This window comes from Dichomitus squalens, assembly GCF_000275845.1.
Source record: "Dichomitus squalens LYAD-421 SS1 unplaced genomic scaffold DICSQscaffold_60, whole genome shotgun sequence".
Classification (NCBI taxonomy): domain Eukaryota; kingdom Fungi; phylum Basidiomycota; class Agaricomycetes; order Polyporales; family Polyporaceae; genus Dichomitus; species Dichomitus squalens.
Genome location: NW_006766942.1, coordinates 183,349 through 194,966, shown reverse-complemented (window position 1 = coordinate 194,966; position 11,618 = coordinate 183,349). Strand labels below are relative to the sequence as shown.

At 53.8% G+C, this 11,618-nt stretch overlaps 4 protein-coding genes across 4 annotated transcripts; 2 read left to right on the top strand and 2 right to left on the bottom strand.

Annotated features, from left to right (window-relative positions):
• Positions 1 to 348: 348 nt before the first annotated feature.
• On the top strand, positions 349 to 549 carry DICSQDRAFT_70041 (uncharacterized protein; the record flags this gene model as incomplete). The annotated part of the gene is made up of 1 exon (XM_007370065.1): positions 349 to 549. One exon carries the CDS (start codon positions 349 to 351, stop codon positions 547 to 549), a length of 201 nt encoding a protein of 66 aa, XP_007370127.1.
• A 573-nt stretch (positions 550 to 1,122) lies between these two features.
• DICSQDRAFT_140631 (uncharacterized protein) lies at positions 1,123 to 2,306 on the bottom strand. Its single transcript, XM_007370064.1, has 6 exons — positions 2,117 to 2,306; positions 1,960 to 2,059; positions 1,733 to 1,892; positions 1,556 to 1,667; positions 1,396 to 1,503; positions 1,123 to 1,339 (listed from the first exon to the last, which is right to left on the bottom strand). Exons 1-6 carry the CDS (start codon positions 2,186 to 2,188, stop codon positions 1,142 to 1,144), a joined length of 750 nt encoding a protein of 249 aa, XP_007370126.1. The 5' UTR covers positions 2,189 to 2,306; the 3' UTR covers positions 1,123 to 1,141.
• A 2,688-nt stretch (positions 2,307 to 4,994) lies between these two features.
• On the bottom strand, positions 4,995 to 7,715 carry DICSQDRAFT_183380 (WD40 repeat-like protein). The gene is made up of 3 exons (XM_007370063.1): positions 6,828 to 7,715; positions 6,088 to 6,666; positions 4,995 to 6,036 (listed from the first exon to the last, which is right to left on the bottom strand). The coding sequence occupies exons 1-3, from the start codon at positions 7,638 to 7,640 to the stop codon at positions 5,743 to 5,745; spliced, it is 1,686 nt and encodes a 561-aa protein (XP_007370125.1). The 5' UTR covers positions 7,641 to 7,715; the 3' UTR covers positions 4,995 to 5,742.
• Positions 7,716 to 7,916: 201 nt separating this feature from the next.
• On the top strand, positions 7,917 to 11,380 carry DICSQDRAFT_157534 (uncharacterized protein). Its single transcript, XM_007370062.1, has 11 exons — positions 7,917 to 7,930; positions 7,987 to 8,079; positions 8,130 to 8,216; positions 8,273 to 8,339; positions 8,393 to 8,523; positions 8,801 to 9,294; positions 9,344 to 9,980; positions 10,033 to 10,173; positions 10,226 to 10,299; positions 10,350 to 10,493; positions 10,549 to 11,380. The coding sequence occupies exons 1-11, from the start codon at positions 7,925 to 7,927 to the stop codon at positions 11,186 to 11,188; spliced, it is 2,514 nt and encodes an 837-aa protein (XP_007370124.1). The 5' UTR covers positions 7,917 to 7,924; the 3' UTR covers positions 11,189 to 11,380.
• The last annotated feature ends 238 nt before the right edge of the window (positions 11,381 to 11,618 follow it).

The window sequence follows — 11,618 nt, the reverse complement described above, 5'->3', positions numbered from 1 at the left end:
GTCTGAGTGTAGTTCTCGAATAGCATAGAGCGGGCATCTTGTGCGCGGCGAGGAGAGAGATCGGCAAGGGGAGGTGGTGTGGGATCAAAATCTTCATTGTAGGAGTCTAGGTAGTCATAATCGGGGTCAAAGTCTCCGAGATCGTTGTCGAAAGCCAAGAATTCGTCTTCAGCCAGCATAATAGGGAGACAACGGGACGCAGACCGACGGAATGAGTGCGCAACTGTCCGTCTTAATGGGCGTCTAAACCCCTCGGAGCTTGCACGGCACCTCCTGCCAGATGTGACTCGGTCACTCGGACTATGGACCGGTGATCCGACAGTCACGGTACCCTCTGCCGAGCCCCAAATGCACCAGACGTTCTGGCGGTACTCTCAGGTACTGTGTGTAAGCGCCAGAACGGATGGGAACGAGACTAGGCGACCTTGTCCTCAGGGGGATCCTGCGGTTTGTACGGGCTTCGGCTCGTGCACCGTCTCAATATTTCCCTGTCCTGCTTCGGCCCTCGGGCTGGGCAGGCCGTTTATTTTTGATTTTGCGATGTACTAACCCTAACCCTAATGTATCCTGTATCTGATTGGGTGCAATAGTATCGCCGATGGCATCTTCTCGTCATCTCTTCCACGGACGATTCACAGCAAGGTGGTATGGATGAACGAGCATCTGACTATTGCTAAACTACGAGGCTGATATGGACGAGGGGGACCTCATGGACGTGTCGCAGAGACATGGATTGGAGCTATGTTGCATGTCTTCTGACCAAGATTGTGACGTTGAGTTCGAGGAGTTGCACCAGACTTTGTACAACAATCGGACCAGTATGGCGTTCGGCTACTGTTGTGGCGGAAAGCGTGTGGCTATTATGTCGTGCCATCAACTTCTTGCTATGGGCGACATTCTCCACCCGACTTGCATGTAGTATTGACGTGTGAGGTGGCGGGCCATGTTGTTGGTGTTTCGCGGAGCTAAACATGGTGTCTTAAGCGCAGAACGTAGTACGGTACAAGATTACGGTGGTGCAACGGCAGAGGGCGTACAAGTATTATAAGTGAGGTCCGATAAATCCGTCTCATATCACAGTGCCACCGTGTCTCGCCCCCAATGATCGTCAGTTTTTCGTGAGTCGAGTAACTTGCACTACCTAAGGCCTTTTCCCCCAACCTCTGGATGTGCTGCGGTCTACTGTATATCCGCTTCCCCATTCAGTAGACTCGGTGACAGAGACGGCCCCAGTGACCTGAGTCAAAGTCACGTTCGAGTCGTCGTCTTGCTGGATTGTGTGTTCTAGTTGAGAACGGTCGAGGGCGATGACGAAGATGATCAGCATCTGGTATATCGCCTATTCCAAAGTTGTCTTGTCAACCCTTGGTCATCCGCGATGGTTCGCTTGCTTACAATCATAGGGACTATACATCCAAAAGTGAACACTTCATAGCCATTAGAGAATGCGCGGCCTGGTCGACTCGATACTTGGTTTACCGCCAAGTATACCGTCGAGACGATCTGAAAGTCATAAATCCATGGCCTCCAGTCGTTTGAGGCAAAAAATGCCTACCAGCGTTGCGGAATATACTACACCAGTCTCGACGAGCAAAGCGAGAACCTTCAAGACATACTGTCGCCCAGTATTATCTGCGAAGTGTCCCTGCAGAGATGCTCTGTGTCGCCTGCGAATGAGGATGTGGTCAACTATCGCCCAATGGGTGCTGTGACCGAGAGCAGTAGCACGCACCAGGCCTTGATCCCAATGAGACTCGTGGCCAGCAAATTGATGATGAGGGAGAGTCCGGTCACAATGGCTCCATATGGATGAGCACCCATTATGTCGGGAATGTATGACACGACCTGCGACTCTGTTTTTGCCTGTATAGTGGCACCAAGCAATTCGAGCGCTATGTCAAATTGCATCCGTCCATTAGCAGCAGGCTCAGCGTTTATCACGAAGTATGTAGAACCGACCAAGACCGATGATTAGTATCGCGGGTCCCAGGCAGTACATCAGCCTGCTTCGCCACAGAACGCAAGCACGCCACCACACGATCGCATCGCCGATCAGGACCTGCAGGTAATAATATTAATCTCAGAGTATCCAGGGGTGGCGAATAGTTGCGCTTACGTTCACCGTGAGGGACATTGTCGCGATCCACGCTGCAGTCAGCGGGGAAAGTCCGCCATCCGAGGGAGCCATATATGATTCGGAGAAGAGCATATTCGCAGCCGCTTCAGCAACACGATTGTTTGCCACCGTCATATGCACAATACCCCCGCAATACGTCGCAGTGGACGCGTAGAGCAGGAGAGTGCTGGCGATCATCAGTATCACTGATACTCTCTTTGAGGCCTTAGATCTGGGAGATCACGATATGAGCTGGTGTCGCCGAGGACAGATCAACAAGAGTGCCCACGCTAGAAAGTACAGGGACGTCCCCGTTAGGACCGTGAGGACACCTACCGCACAGTGAACACTGGGCGTGAATAGGAGAGCATCGAGATGAATGCCACGTACCCAGAAGAAATGTGGAGAGAAACACGATGATCAATGAGTTGTTGAGATTTGTGGCTTGTGATTGTAGCGTCTGCGCTGCTACGTAGTTCACGTTGGGACATTCTGTCCCCTGATCCATAGTGGGTGATAGGGGTGAAGCAAAAGACGTCCGAGCGAAAGGATATAAGGGGGATTGGCCGAAAGGCACCCAAATGTCACGGGAGGAGTACCAGAGCTTGAGTATAATTTTCCCCCTGGGCGCTGTCAGACTAGCTCACGACGATCATGCCTGCCCGACATCACCCAATGTGATGACACATTGCATGGGAACGACGTCAAACCCTGAGCAGAGCTGCTGCGAGCGTCCTTCCCCGGGACATTGCTTAGCCCACATTTCGAATAGTTAGTGGGACATGCGCGAGCTGTAGACTCGGAGACACGCATTATCAACACTGTTAGCACGAAACGATCTGACTCGTTGGAACATGCGCACCGATGCTGTATGAAGCGGTTGAACCGATGTCAAGACTAATCTTGTCTTCGATTACCACAATTGGCACTGACGTTCACATAGAGCGCGCGCGCTGCTCGGATCACCTCCATCATCTTGTAGCGAAAGTCCGAGGTTGCGCAGATCCTAACGAGGATGAGCTGAGCTCGATTCTGCGGCCTCCAGCGAGCAGGCCAGTCACGACCTTTCGTAACCAGTCAGAGGGCTATAGCTTACCTGGTCAAACCCGAGGGGACCTCCGCATCCACGATGCTATGCCTCGAGGCAGAGGAAGTGGTTGTGGAACCCCTCCAACGCTTGCGAAAGTATGTGCATATGCATATAGGAGTGACGTGGCTTCAGGTGGGTATGCAAATTGATGCAGGGGAGTCGTCGTCATAGGCAAGCTAGGTCAGTCCGATGACAACCCCGTGAAAAAGAAGTCTACGGCTGCAAACACCCCAGCACGCCGATTGGGACGAGCATGGAGACCACAGCGACAGGCGATCCGCCTTCGCACGACGGAACCATGGCCAGCTTCGAGCAGGTAGACAAACAAGTGAATTAATAGGGCGTCGCAAAGATGATCGATACGATAGGAAGCGGTGACGGATGTGGAAGTCCGGTAACTGACCTTGTATACCCGATTATTCTACCTTCCCGGGTTAATTGTCCCCAGGACTGGGGTTGAGTACTGAATCGTTTAGTGAGTGGCATGCAATGACTCGGTCCATTACATCTGCGGTAGCCTTGCGTGTCTTGTCCAAAGTTCCTGAAGCTATCGGATTCGTCACCTTTCAGGGAGTCGACGACGTAGGTGGGCACACCATACAACTGGCGGCACGAGAAGTTCATACATGAACTTTTCAACATGTGCAGAGGGTATGGTGGAGCTTCACGGAGGTATCTTGTCCGAAACCCAACAAGTGCTGGTCTGAGGCGCTGCCTCATGCTTGCTGGATTTGTAACACTGATGACTCAAGAAGCCTACTGAGACGTTTCGTGATCTCCAGAATACGACGCCAAAACACACTGACAACATCCATCCACTGGAATATGGTACCAGCCTTACATGGCGTTTCATGCTGCAAAGGCGGCGCGGATCACGATAATGTGAAAATCACGAAAGCAACGGGAAGAACGTGCTCTGAAGGCTCACAGTCTCTCGGCAAGTGGCACCCAAAAGCGTTCCAAGCTGCACTTTTTGCGTCCGACACCCACGATTCCTCTCGCGCGTTGTAACACGTCAGGCAGTCAGGTTGCGGCGGCACGCATCGTCATACGGCGGGATCTGTCTGACGCTTTTGCGCCACAAACTGAAAGCCAGGCATCCGATATAGTGTACGTTGACTATTTGACAGCTCGCATAACTATATTATCGATGGGAGCGACCTGCCTAGAGTGCACGAGTTGTGAGAGTCAACGTTCATTCGTGAGATATCGTGATCATTGTGCACGAGGCTTACCGAAACGTAGCTCCGCAGCGAGCTTTCTGCAAGTGATCCGGCCTGGCGTACCTCGGGCATGCCAAACAGGGCAGGGCAGGAACAACTACAGTCCCTGCTACAGGGTCGACGAAAGCTAGCCGTATGTCACACGAGCACTCGCATGAGGGTCATGCTGCACCTCTTCGTGTCCGCATCGAGCACGGTACACTATTCCATCGTTTCGCGCTCGCGAGAGCCACGCCTCGACGTTACCTGCCTCTAGCCAACATGAAGGCTAAGCATTCAACAACATCTGAATACAAGGCGAGCGTGGCGTAGAATCAGCGCCTCATCGAGTGTTTCACCGTGGAAGACACACCTAGAATCTATGTGATTGGGTAGCGGCTGGTGCTACCTGGTCGAGGCCCGACGTATAAATGTCTGTATACAGTGTGTGGTATTGCAACATACGAGATCAAGATGAGAGTGGCGAGACAAAGAGCAGCAGTGTACGCGGAATCCTATGTGCCGGGAAAAAGGGATGTGAGATGTCGATATACGATACACATGGGGGTACTGTACGTACGTGTGCGGTCTGTAGGTACGGAAGAAACGACACATGGAACGGAATTAAGGAGACAAGATGGACTGTGAATTTGACCGTACAAAGGCGAGTAAGACTGATATTGACAATGGGACAGAAAGGGAACGGCATGCGTGCAGATGACAAGTCAAGTCATGAGGAGCCATACAAGATGGAGAGACGAGGATAGGAGGAAAGATAATATGAGACGGAGGAAGCGTATAGCGACAACAGCTAATCAGTAGTAATCCGACATAGCAAGAAGAGGCGGAAGGGAAATGGGAGTAGGGAATGAAACATGGGTGAATCATAGGCGAGCAAAACCACCATGAAAGCGACAAAGTCATTTCCGATACACGAGGGACAGAGCAAGTGGATATTATGACCGCGGAGGGGTCGGATGTACAGTGATGGAGACCTATGGACAATGGGATGTGGATGGTGTGGTAGATGATAGGTGCAGAGCGTCCATGTTCAACTAGATGGCAGCGTCAAGTGATAGAGTAGCAGATGGAAAGGACCGTATGGCCGCGGAAGAAGCCAAGATGACTACAAGATGGTACTGTATATTGATCGACACTCCGCCTGTCCGGTAGCGGGCTGCGTTGGCCAGGAGGGAGGATAGAGTAACTGACCGGCGCAGCCGGCACTAGAACGATATGAACAGACGTACTCGAGAGAACGAGCTTGTATCCGCAACGTAGAACCGATACGCAATAATGATAAGCGACGAGAGTATGCCAGCGACCTATCCAACTCAACGAATGAGACGACCGTAGTCCAGTCGACTCTCCTGCCGTGCCTGGTGGTTCTCCTTCTTCGGGAAGGCGTTCCAGAACCGCAGCGTCTCGTCGCCCGCACCCGTCACGATCGTTTCGCCCTCTGGACTCATGGCGAGGTACAGGACACGGTGCGTGTGGCCAGTCAGGGAGGCGACCATATCGAGCGTCGGGTACTTCCAGATGCAAATCTGATTCTGCGCGGTCGTTGACGAGAACCCGTGCGTGGAGACGATTTCGTGCGATGTCAAGGACCAGATGAGATTGCATACCTACAGCTCGGTTAGTAACGATCTATGCCACCGGAGACTTCCATGACCTACCTGGCTGCCGGTGTCGAGTTCGCTCAACATTGTACCAGTCTGTACGTTCCAGAAACGAATGTGCTTGTCGGCGGTACCGCCTCCCGTCGCGAGGATACCGGATACATGCGGGTCCCAAGCGAGAGCCTTGACGGCGGCCGTGTGTTCATGGAACTTCCATAATGGGGTGTCCCCGTCGTCGCCACCACTTGAACTCCCTGGGACGTTCCCGACGCGTCCTTGGGTTCCGCCGAGCCCGCCAGGCCGCTTAGACCCCCGTAAGTCCCAGATGCACACCTTGTTGTCGTTGCCTCCGCTGGCTAGCGTCGCCGCTTGTGCTCCTCCATCCCCGCTCCAGCGAAGGCCGCAGACCTCCTGTCGGTGCCCTTGACATCGTTTGAACGGTCGCATCCCAGCCTCTCGCACATCGCGGTGGTGCACCATACGGTCACGAGAACCCGAGCTGAGGATATGCGAGTTCCATGACAGCGCGCCGATGCGTTGAGCGTGCGCGCGCTCGTACGTCCGAGTCAACTGCAGTGTGTTGGCGTCGTATATATGCAGTCGTCCAGACAATGTGCCCACAGCCAGAGTCGTCCCCTGCAACACTCGTCAACATTCTGTCTCTGACAATAATGATGTAAGACCACAGCCACCACTCAGTGTGCAGACTGATGGGGAGGGCGGCGTCATTGTTCAGACAATCAAAAGCGTCGAACAATGTCGCAGAATGAGTGCCTCCGGTGGCTAAGTCAGCTTACCTTCTGTACCCATGACACTGAACTGATCGTATCGTGTAGATTGCCGAGGTCGCATAGCTTCGACACTTGCGCCGTATGTGCTGTCCACAGATACACACACGACCCAAGTCCCACACCCAACACGTTCGTACTGGACCAGTCTACCAGATTGAGGTAAAAGTCGTCCGCCAGCTCCGGGGCATCCAGCACGCGGTATGGGGTCTTGCATACGCTCCGAAGCTGTCGCCGCGGGCTCTCTAGCAGATGACGGGTCTCCGCACGGACCGGACTCAATGAGTACGCCTCGTCCGTCGGCACATCTAAGCGCCGAGAGGGTGTAGCAGGATTTGAGCGGGACGGAGAGTGGTATGCGAACAAGCGGCGACGGGTTGGTGTGGTAGGCGGGTTGGCGGTGGCTGTTGTAGGAGGGCGTACAGGAGAGCCGGGGCGTTGCGGGGAACCGGGGGTAATTTCGTTGTGCAGTATACTGCCGAAAACGGAGTTGGCTTGCTCCTTGATCGCGTCGGATTCGGTGGGGATGATACGGCTCTTACTTGGCGTCGAGGGCGTCGCGTCGTCCATGAGGTGGAACGTGGTACGCAAGTCTCCGGCGTCGCGTATTGGGACGAACCTGTCTCCATAGTCCTTATGTACGTTTCGCTCTGGGCTCTCAGGCGTTGCACCTTCGCTCGTTCCGGGCCTGGAGTCCAACGAAGGGGTAGATGCTGAAGCCACGGGGAACACGGGGTTGAATCGCCCGCGAGTTTTCTTGGGGCTGTCGTCGGCGGCCCCGCGTAAGCGTTTCCCGAATGGCGAATTTTTGAGTCCGCTCATGAGTTCTGTTCAGTCTATTGTCAGAGAACGTTACCCAGGGCAGGATCGAAGCATCAGCCGGGTGGAAGTGGCAAGAGGTTGTGGTGGTTGTGGCAGACGATGCCAAGCGCGACCTCGCGAGGCGCGACGCGCCGTTTCATTCTCCGCCAGTATCCCGACAATGAGAAACAAAGTCCGCGTAAGTCAGGTTAGGCCAGTTACTCGGCATCTCGCGAATATTATGAGCGGAGTCTAAATATACATCTTGTTCCGCTACCTTCACCGTCTTCGCGAATGGGTCGACTATGAACGTACGCCATCTTGCCATCCATCCAATATTGTCACTGCTAACATTTCCAGCGTGCAGAACCTCCTCAGGACTCTCACTGCAAGCCAAGTCAAGTCTTCGTTACCGGAATCTGAGCTCAAGTTATTATTAAGCGCCGTCAAGGAAACCCGGGTAAGTGGCTAGCATCATGCCTAGTCGGAGTTGGTCTGAAACGTCTCCAGAGGACTTCGAGTGACCCTCAGAAACTTGTAGATGCGTTCTACGATTCTCTGGAGGGTCTCCTCCATGACCTTCGCATGGTCACGATGGTGGGGACGGTCTCAGCCACAGCTATGCTTTCACGTGAGTTCATGCGCATACATAGGACAATCGCGACGCAGAGGCCTTCTTGAAACCAGTGGCGAAGTCTGAGGTACCGGATTACTATGAAAGTGAGTGTATATGCGCTCCCATTCTCCGATCATGATGTTCAGTGGCAGAGCAGTCATCACGAACCCGATGGACCTCCAGACCATGCTCAAGAAGGTTAAGCAACGGCACTACAAGTGCAAGAAGGAGTTTAAGGACGATCTGGACCTAATATGGTCCAATTGCTTCTTGTACAACGCGACCGAGGTGAGTGGTTCGTTCAAGCCCTCAAGCATGGGGCCATGTATGAGCGACACCTCCTTCCGAAGACACGTGAATACCTTCAGGCGTGTCAGCACGAGGGAGGTGCGGAGAATCATCTCTCAGGATCAGTGAACGTGCTGCCCGTGCATGCGTAAGGACGTACCTGAGGTTCTCTTGAACTCATGGCGCCCCTCTTCTACCTTTGTCAAGGGGTCCCATATCTTCCGCGAATCGCGCGTTGTCATATTTCGAGATGACTCAGTTTGCACATCATCATTAGGACCATCCTCTTCGGCAATGTGCCTCAAGACTCAAGGCCAAGGCGGAAAGATTGCTCAAGAACATCACAGACTACAAGGAGCGCACCGATCCCATTATCCCAGGCGAGGTACCCTTCCGAGGCATCACTCCTCGGGTCAACGGCATTACGCTAAATGGAACGTCTCATCATTTCCCTGGCTCCGTCTTCCGCTCGCCCAGCCCGACAAAGCAAGCCGCTCCTTTGCCCGGTCAGTCGAAGAAGATCCAGCGGGACACCACGTTCCCGGAGTCATCGGCATATGTCCGCACGCAAGCAGGCATGAGGACATTCCTGCAGCTCGAGCGCGATGTCGATGAGTATCTTTCGCGTACGCCTGTGTCGGAAGAGACCGATCCCACTGTGCAGCAGTTGAAGGAGCGCTTGTTGCGGTACGCCGTGCGGTTAGAAGACGACGCAGAGCCCGATGGAGCGTTGAGTACGGTGGATGGGGAGGTTGGTGTGAAGCGGAAGTTGTGCGTGCGAGCCGACGTCGATTGTGGGGTTGGTACTGACAGCATTCAGGAACGGCTTCGTCGATGATCGACCCCGCAAGCGTGCACGGATGCATAGCCAGAGCCCAGCGGACAAGGACGTCATCGAGATGTGGTGGGACGCCATGTGCTCCGATGAGATGCTCGCCAACGGCCTACCCTCGCTTACCCTTTCCGCCTGCGATGATGTGTCATCGCCAGCGTTCTCCAATGCAATCACAGACTCTCCACGGAGTTCAATGCGCCGAAAGAAGAAAAAGAAGAAGGAAACAACGTCACCCGACACCCTCTTATACCACATGAACAACAACATCCGCACGCTCCGGAGAGTCCGCACAACACATGCTAAGTTAACGGCGCTCAACCAGAGCCTAGAGGAGAATGTTGGGGTTGCTGAACTCCCCATTCATGACATACAGGCGGATTTAGACGATGTAATCGATGAGCGGCCGTGGAAGCCAACGGGAGCAGGCATCGACATGGGCGAGGAGAATGCGACCAATTGTTTGCATTGGATGGGAAGCAAGGTCCTTGAACATGTAGGCTTCCAGGGGACATCGAAGATGGCGTTGGATACCCTTGCGAGCGTTACCGCGGAATACTTGCAGAATGTCGGTCGGACGATTCGATTCATATGCGATAAGTATGGAAATCAGATGACTGCTGAGGTGCGTCCCTCCTGTTTGAGATCGTCACAACTGCGTGACAGTACAGCAATAGGAAATTATACTACATACACTCTTCGAGAGCGGTATCACACAAGTCACCGATCTCGAGCGGTACATCAAAGACGACGTTCTACGCTATGGCGGGCGACTAACGGAACTCGAGAAGAAGTTAGGCAACGCATACCGAGAGGCGGTCAGTTGCGATTCCGTCACCACCCATCTTCGTATCTTACTTGTTTGTGTAGACCACTGAGGAGGCCTGGGATGACGAAGCCCTCTTCCGTATGGAAGGTGAGGAGGAAGAAGGCGAATTCGTCATGTATGTGTTTGTCACTTCCATTGTTGCTCTTGTTTATGTCGCTTGTTCAGGGGCAACTTCGCGGAATCCTTTGGCGAGGACTTCTTTGGTCTCAAAGAACTTGGCATCGCCGATGAGTTCGGGCTCTCTAGTCTTACAATACCCAAGCGGCTACTTAAAGGGAAGAAGGGCGGGCTCAAAGAGGGGCCTTCGACGTACGTCCCTGTTCATATTCACAACAAACCTCCCTCAAATGAAGCGCCGTTACAGTGCGAAGCCTACGGAACCTCCACCGCCCTTCCCGCCGCCTCCACCGTTCATACCCCTCGATTCAAACACCGTCGACAATCAAATTGGTCTGCTCAAGTCGTTCTATCAGGGTCGCGTCGCCGAGATCTCCTCCGCGCTCGTTGCACCACCACCGGGACCAAGTCATCCACTTCAGTCAACAGGTGCACTCATTGGTATCCCACCGTCGTCCACATCCTCCCTTCCATCTATCCTAGTCAACCCGGCTTCTGGTCCCTCGACCGCCGGTCCCACTCATGTCGGCCCGACCGAAGTTACTCAGGTCTTCATCATTCCAGACGAATCCCCTAGCCCCTCGCATACGAAGATCGGGCCTCTTGGCACCATCAACAAAGCGGCTCCTTCAGCGAGCACTGCAAAGAAGAAGAGCAAGGCCAAGCCTCCCGCGCCCGCTCCTGGGCCACCTCTTCCGCCAGGATCCGCTGGTGTGGATGGAGACGCGCCGCCGGTCACCCCCGGGCCGCCTCTTCCGCCTCCGCTCATGCACTCATCGAGCACGGGCGGTGTGGGCGACTCGAAGAAGGGCAAGGGTGCCAGCACGCCGAGCAAGAAGAAGGCGAAGGTCGAGCCTTTTCCTCCTGTTGTCATGGCGAGCGCTTGACGACGCGTAATCGTGGGGAATTAAGTTAGTCTGGACACTCGCTCTTTTTGCGATACGTGTTGGGCGTCGCGCAATTGTCTTGATGACCTCATTGAGTATGTATTGCTTTCTGGATTGGATGCTACTGTTGGATTGAATCTATCTGTATCATTATCGTATATGCATGCTTCTGCGTGCGGATGTCATTTCCCCTTGACATTACGAAAGTCTGCATAGATGTGATCTTGAGACGCCGTATCTTCCTACGAACAGAGAACGTCGGGACCGCCAGCTGGCCCTTTCGAGACGCCCTGGGGCGTGCTGATGTCCCGACATAGATGCCGACACCGAAAACAAGTTCTTTCGAATTTTGACTCCAACTCACTTCCCAGGCCCTTTTCCCTGGTGAGATCATCACGTCTGTTGCTCGAAGCTCATGAGATGCCATGTT